Raw genomic sequence first — 13,593 nt, 5'->3', positions numbered from 1 at the left:
TTTTCCTAATGATCAATCCTGCATGTAAGAAAGGACAAAGTGCATATTTACAATCCTTGCCCTGGGGACTGTGGGGGGAGAGGGCAATGAGGCATAATTATTATAACTTTTGACTGTTTTAAACAAAATCGCTTTTTGAAAATTTTGATCGGTAACGAGAGAAAATCTAAAAAGGGCAAGAGGGGCTGGTTGTTATCCGATAGCTCTTGTTGTTGTTATCCGATATCCCCTGAAATTTTTAATTCAATGCTCTTGACCGTCCCTTAGACATTGCTGATACGCCCTTCTGACAACCAGCACGCACATACTGTGCTTTAATGTGTTCGGCATTCCTCTCAAAAGCTGTGGGAGGTTATGCCATTCCCATGCAAATATCTATTTGACCTTTAGATTATTTTAAACAAGAGGTTATTTCAAAATTTGGATCGAATGTTTTTGGATGAATAGCAACTAAAAAGGATATGAAAAATGGCTGGCAGCCCTCTAGCCATTTTTCAATATCCCCCTCAACATGTCCTGAAAGTAATAATTTAATACAATAAGCCACGCTAAAAATATTGCAGATTTTCCTTTTTGATAAACTGGATACAAAAGAGCCTTTTGATTTAGTTTAACATACCTCTTAACATACTACGAAGTTTCACCTTTGGCCTTTTCGGATACACCACGAATCAAATACTTTCCCTTTTACTAACGATAAATCCTGCATGTAAACAATGGGCAAGTTGCATAATTTATCACCCTTGCCCCAGGGCTATGGGGGGGGGGGGATTGTATCCCGTAGGTGTAGCTATTTTACCTTTTGACTAGTTTGAACAAAATGACAATTTCAAAATTTCGATTAGTTTTGAGCAGAGGGGGCAACTAAAAAGGGAAAGGAAGGGGGGTAGTTGCCCTCGAATCTCTCTTGAACATCTTTTCAACATATAGATTGAGTGATTAACTGATATCTTGAAAGATTCAACTTAATACCATCAGTCGTTCTTTAGATAGTGCTGATATTTCTTTTTCACAACCCGCAAGCACATAGTGTGTTTTGATCTGTTCGGCATCCTTCTTGACGTTTCTCTAAAATTTCACCTTAATATTCTAAGCCTTTTTAGAGACCCGGGATCAAATATACCCTCTTTTCCAATAAAAATCTTTATGTCCTAACAATGGACAACTTGAATAACTAACAGCCCTTGCCTAAGGGCTGTAGGGGTTTTTGTCGGCCCCTGATTCATAGTTATTTGACTTGTGTACCATTTTGAACAAAAGAGCTATCTCAAAATTTTGATCGGATGCATTTGGTGAGAAAAGGGTGAGGGGGGGGGGGGGGGGGAGGGGCTGGTTGCCTATCAATCACTTTTGACTCTTAATAAGGACCCTAGAACTTTCGATTTCCAATGGAATGACCCCCTTCCAAAGTTAACCTTATATGTTAAAATGGGCAATTAGCATAACTTATAGCCTTTGTCCTGGGGGCTATGGGTCTTCAACCCCGAAAACACAGTTATTTTGCCTTTGGACTATTTTGAACAAAATGGCTATGTTAAAATTTTGATTAGATCCATTTGGGGGAAAAGGTGTGGAGGGGGGGGGGTGGCTGGTTGCCCTTCTGTCACTTTAAACAAGAAAGCTTTCTTAAATTTTGATCGGATGTATTTGGAGAAAGATGACGTGGGGGGGGCTAGTTGCCCTTTGATCACTTTTGACTCTTAAAAATTGCACTAGAACTTCCAATTGTCAATCGAATGAGCCACGTCCAAAGTTTATACGACCACCCTTCCATGTGAAGTACCCCCGAAAAAATAATAATGATAAAACACTGAAGCCTAATGGCTCTTTACCATATACAACGCTATAACGTTGCCTCTGACTAGCTATTACTTTCAATCAGAAATAACGGCCAGAATTCAAGGACGCTAATTCTTCGTTTCCGCTTGACAAAATTTACTGTCTTTTGTCAGAGCTTGGCTAAAGGGTTTCAATAAGTTCGAAGGTTTCTTGTAATTTTTTTCCAACAATTTAGTAATTTCAAACACGTTTTGGCGTAGCAGCAGTAGGAATTCTACAAACATGTGCTATACCATTCATCAGGATCAAGCGATCGATTGCAGTGTAATACGTTCTCATAGCAGAAACAATCCCGTCAGAAATTTTCTTCTTTAAAGTCATTGAGAACCAGTTTCACCTAGTTCATACGATAATATCGGACAACTAACAGAGACCGTATATCGTTGAAGAGCTGGCGCCGCAGTCTTTGCTATAAAAAGCACAGATATACAAGTCGCCCTTCGTTCGTTACGAACATATTTCTACAATTAAGGATGGTCTGACTCAACCATGAATTCGAACTAAACCGTAACACTCTAAGCCGTGGTATTATAGGATGTTAAACCTCTGTATATACAAATAGAAAAAAATTACTTACCGTCTAATGCTGGTACCGGTATGTCTTCTGGTATATCATCCGCTGCTGCAGGTCCTGAATCTCCTTTCTCAAAGGCCAAATCTTCAACTTCAGGTACAATCTCTGCTTCAACTTTATCCTCTTCAGTTTCATTTGCAAGGGGTTCTTCCTTCTAGATAAAAAAAACAAATAAATTTGGTTGAAGCTAAGGTTTTTCTTTGGTAGTGGGGGAGGGCAATTTGGTTCTCTAGTCAAAACAACTGAAAACTTTCCATGATTTAGGTAAAACAGATCCCCTAAACGAGGTTCTGCTCAACACCAAAAATCAATTCACCTTTCATGATGATTAATCTTTTTCTTGTAATCACCTTTTTCTTATAGATCCCCCTCCCCAACCATTAAATTAGAAAATCAGTTGGCCTATCTCCTTAGACGTCAGATCAGTATGCAAAATTGCATCTGACTTAATCATTAAGACTTCGGGTTTGCTGTTAATGTGTTTGTTTCTTTTAATAAAACCCTTTTTCTTAAAAAAAAAGACAAAAAAGAAGAAGAAATGGGCCTTAATTAGATTAGGTGATTTAATGGGCCTTAATTAGATTAGTAAAAACAGAGGAGTGCTACTCACTCCTATACTTGCAAATCCTTCTTCTAGTCATCACCACTGTTACATAGACAAAACTTTCGAGGCATAGAATATTTTAAGTTTCAACAATTTACAACCATCAATCCTTTTTCATGAGTCCCTGAATAGAAGTAGCTGCAGACTTTTGCCAATAAAATGTCAATTTAATTTTTGTCGATAAATTACAACAGCCCTTAAATAATTGATTAAAAGCTAAAGAGCAGAGCTAGTGGCTTTTTCAGCAGCTCAGAAATGTGTTTAGCAAGGTGGATGTCGAATCTTATTGTGTCTACTCTAAACATTATAGACACTCTAATGGTTATTCTAGACATGAAATGCGTAAGATACACCCGATTGGGTGCAAAATAATGCACTTTTCTAGGTTATCTGTGTAATTTTTCACATTTCAGAAGAGGTTGCTCCTGTACAAAATTCAGATTATGTTATAAACTCATAAAAAGTTTTGAGCCCTCTTTTCCTCTTTTTTAAATAGGGTGACGTATTAGTTTTTGTGTTTTTCTTCTTTTCTTTGAATTTATTCCGTGGCCGTGTGGTGGGGATCGGATTATTTCCCTGGTCTTACACCTTGAAAAAATATATTTAGAAATAAACTATCAGGTTCTCATTGTGGGTTCTTTGGACCTTTCAAGCTTTACAAGCAAGGATGGATATGATGGAAAAGCTTATAAATATGTTCCTGAAAGATAGTTTGAGCTGTAGACGAGGTGCATTTCGGAATTAAATTAAATTTCTCGTATCGCTCTTATTAGTCAAAGCGGGATCGGACCGCTTGGAAGAAGTAAGTGGGACGCTGAGCTTTCCAGGCGTATTTTAATCCAGACTGAGCCCCTCCTAGGGCTCAAAACCCCTATGCCTTCCCAAGGCCAGAACATAATTTGCACTTTACTGAAAAAAATACAAATGAATGTGCATTGCCAGTTTAATATGCATATGCTGATATTTAGTAATAAAAATGATGATATTTTTTTATTTATTAAAGTTATAAAATTAAAAACATTTACATTTTTTCAGTAAAGTACAAATTATGTTCTGGCCTTGGGAAGGCATAGGGGTTTTGAGCCCTACTCATGTCAATTTCTGCTCGTTTTATGTTTGACTCGGTTATTTATTGTAATTTCTGTTCGTTTTGGGTTTCATTTATTTATCGATGCTCATTAGTGGTAGTTTCACGCTTGGTAGATTATTTGATTTTATTTTTGCTCATTTTGGTTTAATGGAGTTCTTTACTTTTCTTTGAAAAACTTATTTTGTGGAAAAAGTTATTTTTATTAATCATTTGAAAAAGACTTATTTCTGATTTTTTTTTTTAAATTACGCCGGAAATCCTCCCCTCAGTCAAAAATTATTCCCGCAAATACCCCCCCCCCAGTAGAAAGGCCTTATTGAATCGTGACGGGCACCACTGCTGCCATCTACAATTTAGTCTAACTCTGTACGAACACCAAATATGGGCATAGAGTCCCTAGGGAGAATGATTGCGTAATCGGTCAATGACCCCTTTTTCCCAGGTCGATTTATTTGTTGTTTTGGCCAAGTGCACGCTCGGGGCGAATGTCAATAATTCCCCTTAGAAACAACAAATTAATTCCCCTTCCTTGACAAATCAATCAACCATGACATCATCTGCCAGACATTAAAAAACTTAATGTCTGGCATTTCAAGGAAGGAAATCCAAATGAACTTTGAAAAATCAAGAAAATGTAACTGTGACAAGGTAAACCACGACAAGACACTACTGAAATATTCCAACTCTTGCATTTCAACGAAAGAAATTGAAAATGAACTTTGAAAAATCAAGGGAATGTAACTGTGACAAGGTAAACCTCAACAAAACACTACTGAAATATTCCAACTCATGCATTTCAACAAAAGAAATCCAAAATGAACTTTCAAAAATTAAGAGAATGTAACTATGATTAGGTAAACCACGACAAAACACTATTGAAATATTCCGACTATTGCATTTCATCGAAAGAAATCCAAAATGAACTTTGAAAAATTAAGAGAATGTAATTGTGACAAGGTAAACAACAACAAAACACTACTGAAATATTCCAACTCTTACATTTCAACGAAATAAAACCAAAATGAACTTTGAAAAATCAAGAAAATGTAACTGCGATAAGGTAAACCACGACAAAACACTACTGAAATATTCCAACTCTTGCATTTCAATGAAAGTAATTCAAAATGGACTTTGAAAAATAAAGGAATGTAACTTTGACTAGGTAAACCACGACAAAACACTATTGAAATATTCCAAGTCTTGCATTTCATCGAAAGAAAACCAAAATGAACTTAGAAAAATCAAGAAAATGTAACTGTGACGAGGTAAACCACAACAAAACACTACTGAAATATTCCAACTCATGCATTTCAAAGAATGAAAACCAAAATGAACTTTAAAAAATTAAGAGAATGTAACTGTGACAAGGTAAACCACGACAAAACACTACTTAAATAATCCAACTCTTGCATTTCAACGAAAGAAATTCAAAATGAGCTATTAAAAATCAAAAGAATATAAGTGTGATATGGTAAACCACGACAAAACAGTACTGAAATATTCCAACTCTTACATTTCAATGAAAGAAATTCAAAATGAACTTTGAAAAATTAAGAGAATGTAACTGTGACAAGGTAAACCACGACAAAACACTATTGAAATATTCCAACTCTTGCATTTCATCGAGACAATTCCAAAATGAGCTTTAAAAAATTAAGAGAATGTAAGTATGACAAGGAAAACAATGACAAAACACTATTGAAATATCCCAACTCTTGCATTTCAATGATAGAAAACCAAAATTAATTTTGAAAAATCAAGAGAATGTAACTGTGACAAGGTAAACCATAACAAAACACTACTGAAATATTCCTAAGAAAAAATTTAGAATTTATAAAATTGGTTTAAGAAGGATATTAAGAAAGGAACTTGTTCTGAAATGCCTTTTGAAAGGTATTTCATGGTGTTGAGGCATCCAAAAAGCTGTAAAGTAAAGTTGTGGGTGAAATGGATGGGTACTTCAAGTTGGAAAATGGGTTTAGAAGGGACATTAAGAAAGGAAATTGCTCTGAAATGCCTTTTGAAAGGTATTTCTTGGTGTTGAGGTAAACAAAAAGCTGTAAAGTAAAGTTGCGGGTGAAATGGATGGGTACTTCAAGTTGTAAAATGGGTTTAGAAGGGACATTAAGAAAGGAACTTGCTCTGAAATGCCTTTTTAAAAGTATTTCTTGGTGTTGAGGTATCCAAAAAGCTGTAATTTAAAGTTGTGGGTGAAAAGGATGGATGCTTCAACTTGTAAAATTGGTTTAGGAAGGATATTACGTAAAGAACTTGTACTGAAAAGCCTTTGAAAAGTATTGCTTGGTGTTGAGGTATCCAAAGAGCTGTAAAGTAAAGTTGTGGGTGAATAGGATGGATGCTTCAAGTTGGAAAATGGGTTTAGAAGGGACATTAAGAAAGGAAATTGCTCTGAAATGCCTTTGAAAGATATTTCTTGGTGTTGAGGTAACCAAAAAGCTGTAAAGTAAAGCTGTGGGTGAAGTGGATAGGTACTTCAAGTTGTAAAATGGGTTTAGAAGGTACATTAAGAAAGGAACTTGCTCTGAAATGCCTTTTGAAAAGTATTTCTTGGTGTTGAGGTATCCAAAAAGCAGTAATTTAAAGTTGTGGGTGAAAAGGATGGATGCTTCAACTTGTAAAATTGGTTTAGGAAGGACATTACGTAAAGAACTTGTTCTGAAAAGCCTTTGAAAAGTATTGCTTGGTGTTGAGGTATCCAAAGAGCTGTAAAGTAAAGTTGTGGGTGAAAAGGATGGATGCTTCAAGTTGGAAAATGGGTTTAGAAGGGACATTAAGAAAGGAAATTGCTCTGAAATGCCTTTTGAAAGGTATTTCTTGGTGGTGAGGTATCCAAAGAGGTGTAAAGTGTAGTTGTGGGTGAAAAGGATGGGTGCTTCAAGTTGGAAAATCGGTTTAGGAGGGACACTAAGAAAGGAACTTGCTCTGAAATGTCTTTTGAAAGGTATTTCTTGGTGTTGAGGTATCCAAGAAGCTGTAAAGTTCTGGGTGAAAAGGATGGGTGCTTTAACTTGTAAAATGGGTTTAGGAGGGACACTAAGAAAAGAACTTGCTCTGAAATGTCTTTTGAAAAGTATTTCTTGGTGTTGGGGTATCCAAAAAGCTGTAAAGTAAAGTTGTGGGTGAAAAGGATGGGTGCTTCAAGTTGGAAAATGGGTTTAGGAGGGACATTAAGAAAAGAACTTGCTCTGAAATGTCTTTTGAAAAGTATTTCTTGGTGTTGAGGTATCCAAAAAGCTGTAAAGTAAAGTTGTGGGTGAAAAGGATGGGTTCTTCAACTTGTAAAATGAGTTAAGAAGGGACATTAAGAGAGGAACTTGCTCTGAAATGTCTTTTGAAAAGTATTTCTTGGTGTTGAGGTATCCAAAAAGCTGTAAAGTAAAGTTGTGGGTGAAAATGATGGGTACTTAAACTTGTAAAATGGGTTTAGGAGTGACAGTAAGAAAGGAACTTGCTCTGAAGTGCCTTTTGAAAAGTATTTCTTGGTGTTGAGGTATCCAAAAAGCTGTAAAGTAAAGTTGTGGGTGAAAAGGATGGGTACTTCAAATTGTAAAATGGGTTTAGGAGTGACATTAAGAAAGGAACTTGCTCTGAAATGCCTTTTGAAAAGTATTTCTTGGTGTTGAGGTATCCAAAAAGCTGTAAAGTAAAGTTGTGGGTGAAAAGGATGGGTACTTCAAGTTGGAAAATGGGTTTAAAATGGACATTAAGAAAGGAACTTGCTCTGAAATGGCTTTTGAAAGATATTTCTTGGTGTTAAGGTATCCAAAAAGCTGTAAAGTATAGTTGTGGGTGAAAAGGATGGGTACTTCAACTTGTAAAATGGGTTTAGAAGGGACATTAACAAAGGAACTTGCTCCGAAATGTCTTTCGAAAAGTATTTCTTGGTGTTGAGGTATCCAAAAAAGCTGTAAAGTATAGTTCTGGGTGAAAAGGATGAATGCTTCAAGTTGGAAAATGGGTTTAGAAGGGACATTAAGAAAGGATGTTGCTCTGAAATGCCTTTTGAAAGGTATTTCTTGGTGTTGAGGTATCCAAAAAGCTCTAAAGTATAGTTGTGGTTGAAAAAGATGGGTACTTCAACTTGGAAAATGGGAGAAGGGAACATTAAGAAAAGAAGTTGCTCTGAAATGTCTTTTGAAAAGTATTTCTTGGTGTTGAGGTATCCAAAAAGCTGTAAAGTAAAGTTGTGGTGAAAGGATTGGTACTTCAACTTGTAAAAATGGTTTAGGAAGGACATTAAGAAAGGAACTTGTTCTTAAAAGATATAATGTAGCCTTAAAAAAATATTAAAAATGAGGGTTCAGGGGCCTTTGGGGCGCCGGGGGCCCTTTGGGGGTCCCGGGGGAACCCTTTGGGAGCCCGGGGGAGCCTTTGGGGGCCGGGGGCTTCCTTCGAGGTTGGGGTAGGGGGATCGGAGCCCTTTGGGGTTGGGGTAGGGGACCTCACGACACTGTTCAGATGGAACTTGTGTATTATAACGACCACACTCAAAACCTCTTCTAAAACATCTTCTAAAATCATCTTTTAAAATGTCTCTAACTGTTTCGCCAAAATAATTCCATAAAATGTCTATAACGATTTCGCCCAAATAATCCCTAAACTTAATTTCTGCATGTTCCTTTTGTTTTTGGCATCCCTGCGCTGTCACATTTGAAATTACTAAGAAGCCCTTTCCCACGTTAATATCTTAATCTCTAAGATCAAAACATTCGCCGTAGTTTCTTGGAGAATTGTTTCCGTGGGCGAAGTTTATTAATATCTTTGGAGTTCGACCAGAATTGTTTCCGGGGCAAAGTTTATTAATATCTGACAGGTGATGTCAAGGTGAATTGTTTCTGGGTGAAGTTTTTTAATGTCTGACAGATGATGTCATGGTTGATTGATTTGTCAAGAAAGGGGAATTAATTTGTTGTTTCTAAGGGGAATTATTGACATTCGCCCCGAGCGTGCACTTGGCCAAAACAACAAATAAATCGACCTGGGAAAAAGGGGTCATTGACCGATTACGCAATCATTCTCCCTAGGGACTCTATGCCCATATTTGGTGTTCGTACAGAGTTAGACTAAATTGTAGATGGCAGCAGTGGTGCCCGTCACGATTCAATAAGGCCTTTCTACTCCCCCCCCCCCCCTAGAAGAAAGTGTCTGCCACAAAAAATTTCCTATCAAGAATTTATCCGGTGAAAAATCCCCTCCCCCCTACGGAAAGATGCTTATACTTTAGACAATTCCAACCCGGTAAAAATTTCCTCTGGACAATTTCCCTGAACATCTCCACATGTAAAACTGAATCGGCAAAGAGAAAGTAAGACGAGTAAAAAGAATTTCCTTGAGGTATTCTGGCAGACACCGCCAGTGTAAAATTTCCCTCAGAAAGTTCATCCCCCCCCGGAAACCTCCCTCCCCGCGGAAAATTATCCCCGTAGAAAATTCCTCAAGCAGAACCCCCCCCCCCCCAAAAAAAAAAAAATATCTTTTTATTTCCAAATAACAAATACAATGTGTAAACAGTGGGTAACTTTCATGACTTGCGGATCTTTCCCCAGGGACTGTGTAGGGTCATGTTATCCCCAAAGGCACAGTTACTGGGCAATTGAATTATGCCGAACAAAATGGCTATCTCAAAATTTCGATCGGAAGACTTTGAGGAAGAAAGGAGGGGGAGGGGGCTAGTTGCCCTCCAATCATGTTGTTGAAACTTCTACAATAAAGTTATCGGATACGCTGAATCTGATGGTTCGATTTTCATTAAGATTCTTTAATTTTTAGGAGTGCCCCCCCCCCCCCTATGTTCGAAAGTCAGGCAAATTTTCTCAAATTCGTAGCTTTTGGTGAATTGACCTGAACTTAACCTAGATTATTGATATTCATTAATTCACTGCTTGAGCTTGAATTTAATTCAGTGACTTAGTTTGGAATAAGGATTAAGTTTGAAATAAATTTCAGTAAATTAAATTGCGCGAAGGAGGGTGCTATGTGAAATAAAATGAAATTTGGTGCAATCCACGGTGATAGATTGTAAGCGTTTACGAACTGTTTTGTTTTGGATATAAGATCACCGAGGAGAACACCTTCCGTAAGCAGAGATTTTATCTGGTAATAATTCTACTCAAGCGAAGGTGGGGTAGTAGTTTGGGATAGTCCCCTTCCATTCCCATAGCACATAGTACCAAGTCAATATTTACATGTTATCATTACTAATTGATAAATGGCTGCCGTGGCTTCTGAAAAGTTGTACAAGACAGGATGCAAAGTTTGCAAAGAGAGCCTCAGCCTCGCAACCAGAGGAACAGTTATTTGCAACACATCTGCTGAGGGTTGTGGTCGCCTCTGCCATAACCGCTGTGAAATTCTTCAGAGTATTGAGAAAGACAGTATTATAATATATCAGTGCTCTGACTGCTGGGAGAAATTTTCTGATAAACCTGCTTCCCTGCAGATCCCGCCTCCTTCAGAGACTCTTGTTTATTCACCAGTTTTAAGTTTTTTCCGGCACTGTCTACAGTCAGGAATTTCGTCCACCTCCTGTATATCTTCGTGTACAAACTTCTATTCTTATGATCATCTTGATCAAGCTAGAAGCCTCCTAACATCTCTAGTAAACCCCACGCATAAACTCCTTGCAAGTCACGGCCCCTCTGCTAAGCAAAGCCTGTCAGAGGATATTTTAGACATCCTTATTTCTGAAGATGCAACCCCTTGCTTGCCAAATCTGAAATTCGTTATGACTGCAAGTGGTGCGATACCTGCGATAGATACGGATTAAAATGCTCACTTTAGCCGTGCCATTCAAACCTGGGACCGGCATCTTTTTAGCATAATTGATAAACTTGATTACGTCACAAGTAAGGTAGCAGAGACTCCTGCTTTGGTGAAAGAGTGTTGTGACGGAGTACAGAGCGATGTTTTGAGCTGTATAAATAAAGAAAAACTTAATAATAAATCCTGGCCTCCGCTGAATAACGAGTCAGAAACAGTGGGTCTTGTAGTAGATTCTCCACCACAAGATTGTGATGATCCCTTAAAGCGTGAAGCTTTTCTGAAATCGTTGGATGGAGCTGATGGTATAGTGCGGATTTCACTTTCTAAGGAATCAGGATCCCAGCAACAGAAATGGGTCATTCATACGAAAAGACAAAACGCCGAAAACTTGAAAGCCTGTTTGAATGAAAAGCTCGGTAAAACTGAGGTTCGCAAATCGAGAATTGTCGGTTTATTATCACGAGTGGACTTCCCGATCAACCCAGAGAGTTTGTGTGCTTCTAACCATGGTATCGAAGAGATACAGTGCATCGGTGTTTCGAAATCATATCTTGTATACTTCCGTTCGGTGACGGCCAAGTCTCATTATTTGCGTCATGGGATTCACATTGGCTACGAACATTTCTGGCTTACTGAATATAAGTTTTTACCGCGAATGTGCTACAAATGCGGGTCGCTAGAGCATATATCGTCAGCCTGCTCTAGCGTGGAACGTTGTCTCAAGTGCCTTGGTAGTGGACACTCTCATTCTAGGAACAACCCTTGCCAGAATGAACCTTGTTGCTTCCATTGTGGATCTCATGAGCATACTGGATTTAGCTTTCGCTGCAAACAGTTAACCGAAAAAGTTGTAAAGAATAAAAAATGATTAGTGCAAAGACTATATCTCTGAATCTGAATGGTTTTGGTGATAAACAACATGTATTGCAGTCTATGCTGCGCGATCTGGATATTTTGTGTCTGCAAGAGCATCATCTTCTGGACCACTCTACTAGTCTTCTTTCGAGCCTGTCGCACCAGTTTAAGTGTTTTTTATCTCCAGCAACACCTACGGGTGGACGCCCATCTGGAGGCGTTTGCATTTTTATTCGAGAGAATAGTCCAGTTTCAGTGTTTGCCGTTATTCATTATTTTTTTGCTGTCCGAATCCCAGGTTGTATCGTTTTCTAGTGCTAATTAAAAAAAAACTATAATAATATTGATTCGAATTTTTATTTCAATTTTGCATTTTTAGAATTATCGCGATGTGTGGCGAAAGTTCCATCAGATTTCCATTGGCTTATTTGCGGGGATTTTAACTGCAACATTGCTATCTCTGATGTCCGCTCCTCCGCTCTTTTATCTTTGTTTTCGGTTTTTACTATAGTTTCAAAAGATGCGGATTTTACGTATGTCCATAATTCTGGTTCTTGCTCTAATCTAGACCATGTGCTGGTTTCAAATGCAGCGTTATTACCACAGCCTGTTCATATTGGGTTGGATATGCCTATTAGTGACCATTTTTACCTTTCTTTTCATTTAAATATTCAAATTCCATCTTTTAAAATTATCCATCGTTCTAGTCAAATTGTAAATAAAATGATCTGGGATCGGGAAAAAATGTGCAAATATGAAGAATCAGATGCACTTGTAGCTAGAATAATTGTAAATTATTCTAAGGATGTTTATCAAATTGATATTGATATATTTTACCTTGAAATTGTTCATAGTTTAAAATTCGGGGCTAATAAAGCATTTAGAACTGATTCTTTCCGTCGTGGATCTCGTGTTTTAGGTTGGAACCTTAACCCGATTTTAAAGCAAAGCCAAATGAATGCATCTCAAGCTTGTTACCTTTGGAATTGCGCGAGAAAACCGCGATCTGGACCATTTTATGATGGTATGAAATTAACTAAACGCGTTTTTCGGGCTGAGTTGCGTTTGCATAATGAAATTATAAAAGATGAAATTGGTTCAAGGATTACTGGTGATAAGAATGAGCTTTGGAGTTTGGTTAATTCTAGACGTCGTAATAATAATTATTCACCAGATTCTAATAGTTCTCTGAAACTAGATGATTGGATAACTCATTATAATCAAGTTTTTTCACCCGGTGATGCGGCAGTTGAATCACGGCTTAACTCTTTATTATCGGAAGAAATTTCAAAGCCCCGCCCAAATAGTAAAATATCTGTTTCTGTTGATGATGTAACGGTAGCAATTAAAGCTCTAAAAAGTAAGCATTCTTTTGATCATGATGGTATACATTCAAACCATATAAAATGGGCATCCCCCAAAGCAATCATTCTCCTCGCTACTCTTTTTACTACTATTCTTTCTTCTGGAGTTCTTCCAACTAGCTTTTCTCGTGCTACCACTTCACCCCTTTCAAAAAAAGGAGAGAATACGAATCGATGTTCTGATTACAGGCCAATTACTGTTTCGTGCCAGATTAGCAAAGTTTTTGAGTTAGTTTTATTAAAGTATTTGGAGTCTTGTAACCAAGGCCTGAATCAAACTGGGTTCCGTAAGGGTCTAAGCATGGATGTTGCTCATACCCTCCTTTCAAGAATAATATCCTTTTGTAAGTAATAGGATAGAGATTATACACTTGCGTTAGATTTTGTAGTTACGTATGATTCAATTATTCATTCTTGAGCTTTGACTGCACTTCTGAAGTATAATACCCCACTTCCAGTAGTTTGGATTTTAATAAAGTGGTGT

At 37.6% G+C, this 13,593-nt stretch overlaps 1 protein-coding gene across 1 annotated transcript in view; it reads right to left on the bottom strand.

The window, feature by feature from the left end:
• Positions 1 to 13,593, bottom strand: part of Upf2 (UPF2 regulator of nonsense mediated mRNA decay) — a 258,047-nt gene that overhangs the window by 183,886 nt on the left and 60,568 nt on the right. The window contains exon 8 of the mRNA XM_089085931.1: positions 2,417 to 2,567. Coding sequence (XP_088942057.1) covers positions 2,417 to 2,567 — 151 coding nt within the window. The remainder of the gene's footprint in view (positions 1 to 2,416; positions 2,568 to 13,593) is intronic.

Source organism: Artemia sp. Qi Xiang Cuo, chromosome 3 (genome assembly GCF_049724085.1).
Source record: "Artemia sp. Qi Xiang Cuo chromosome 3, ASM4972408v1, whole genome shotgun sequence".
Lineage (NCBI taxonomy): Eukaryota > Metazoa > Arthropoda > Branchiopoda > Anostraca > Artemiidae > Artemia > Artemia sp. Qi Xiang Cuo.
Note: the sequence above shows the minus strand (reverse complement) of the source record. Positions and strands in the feature narration are given on the sequence as shown.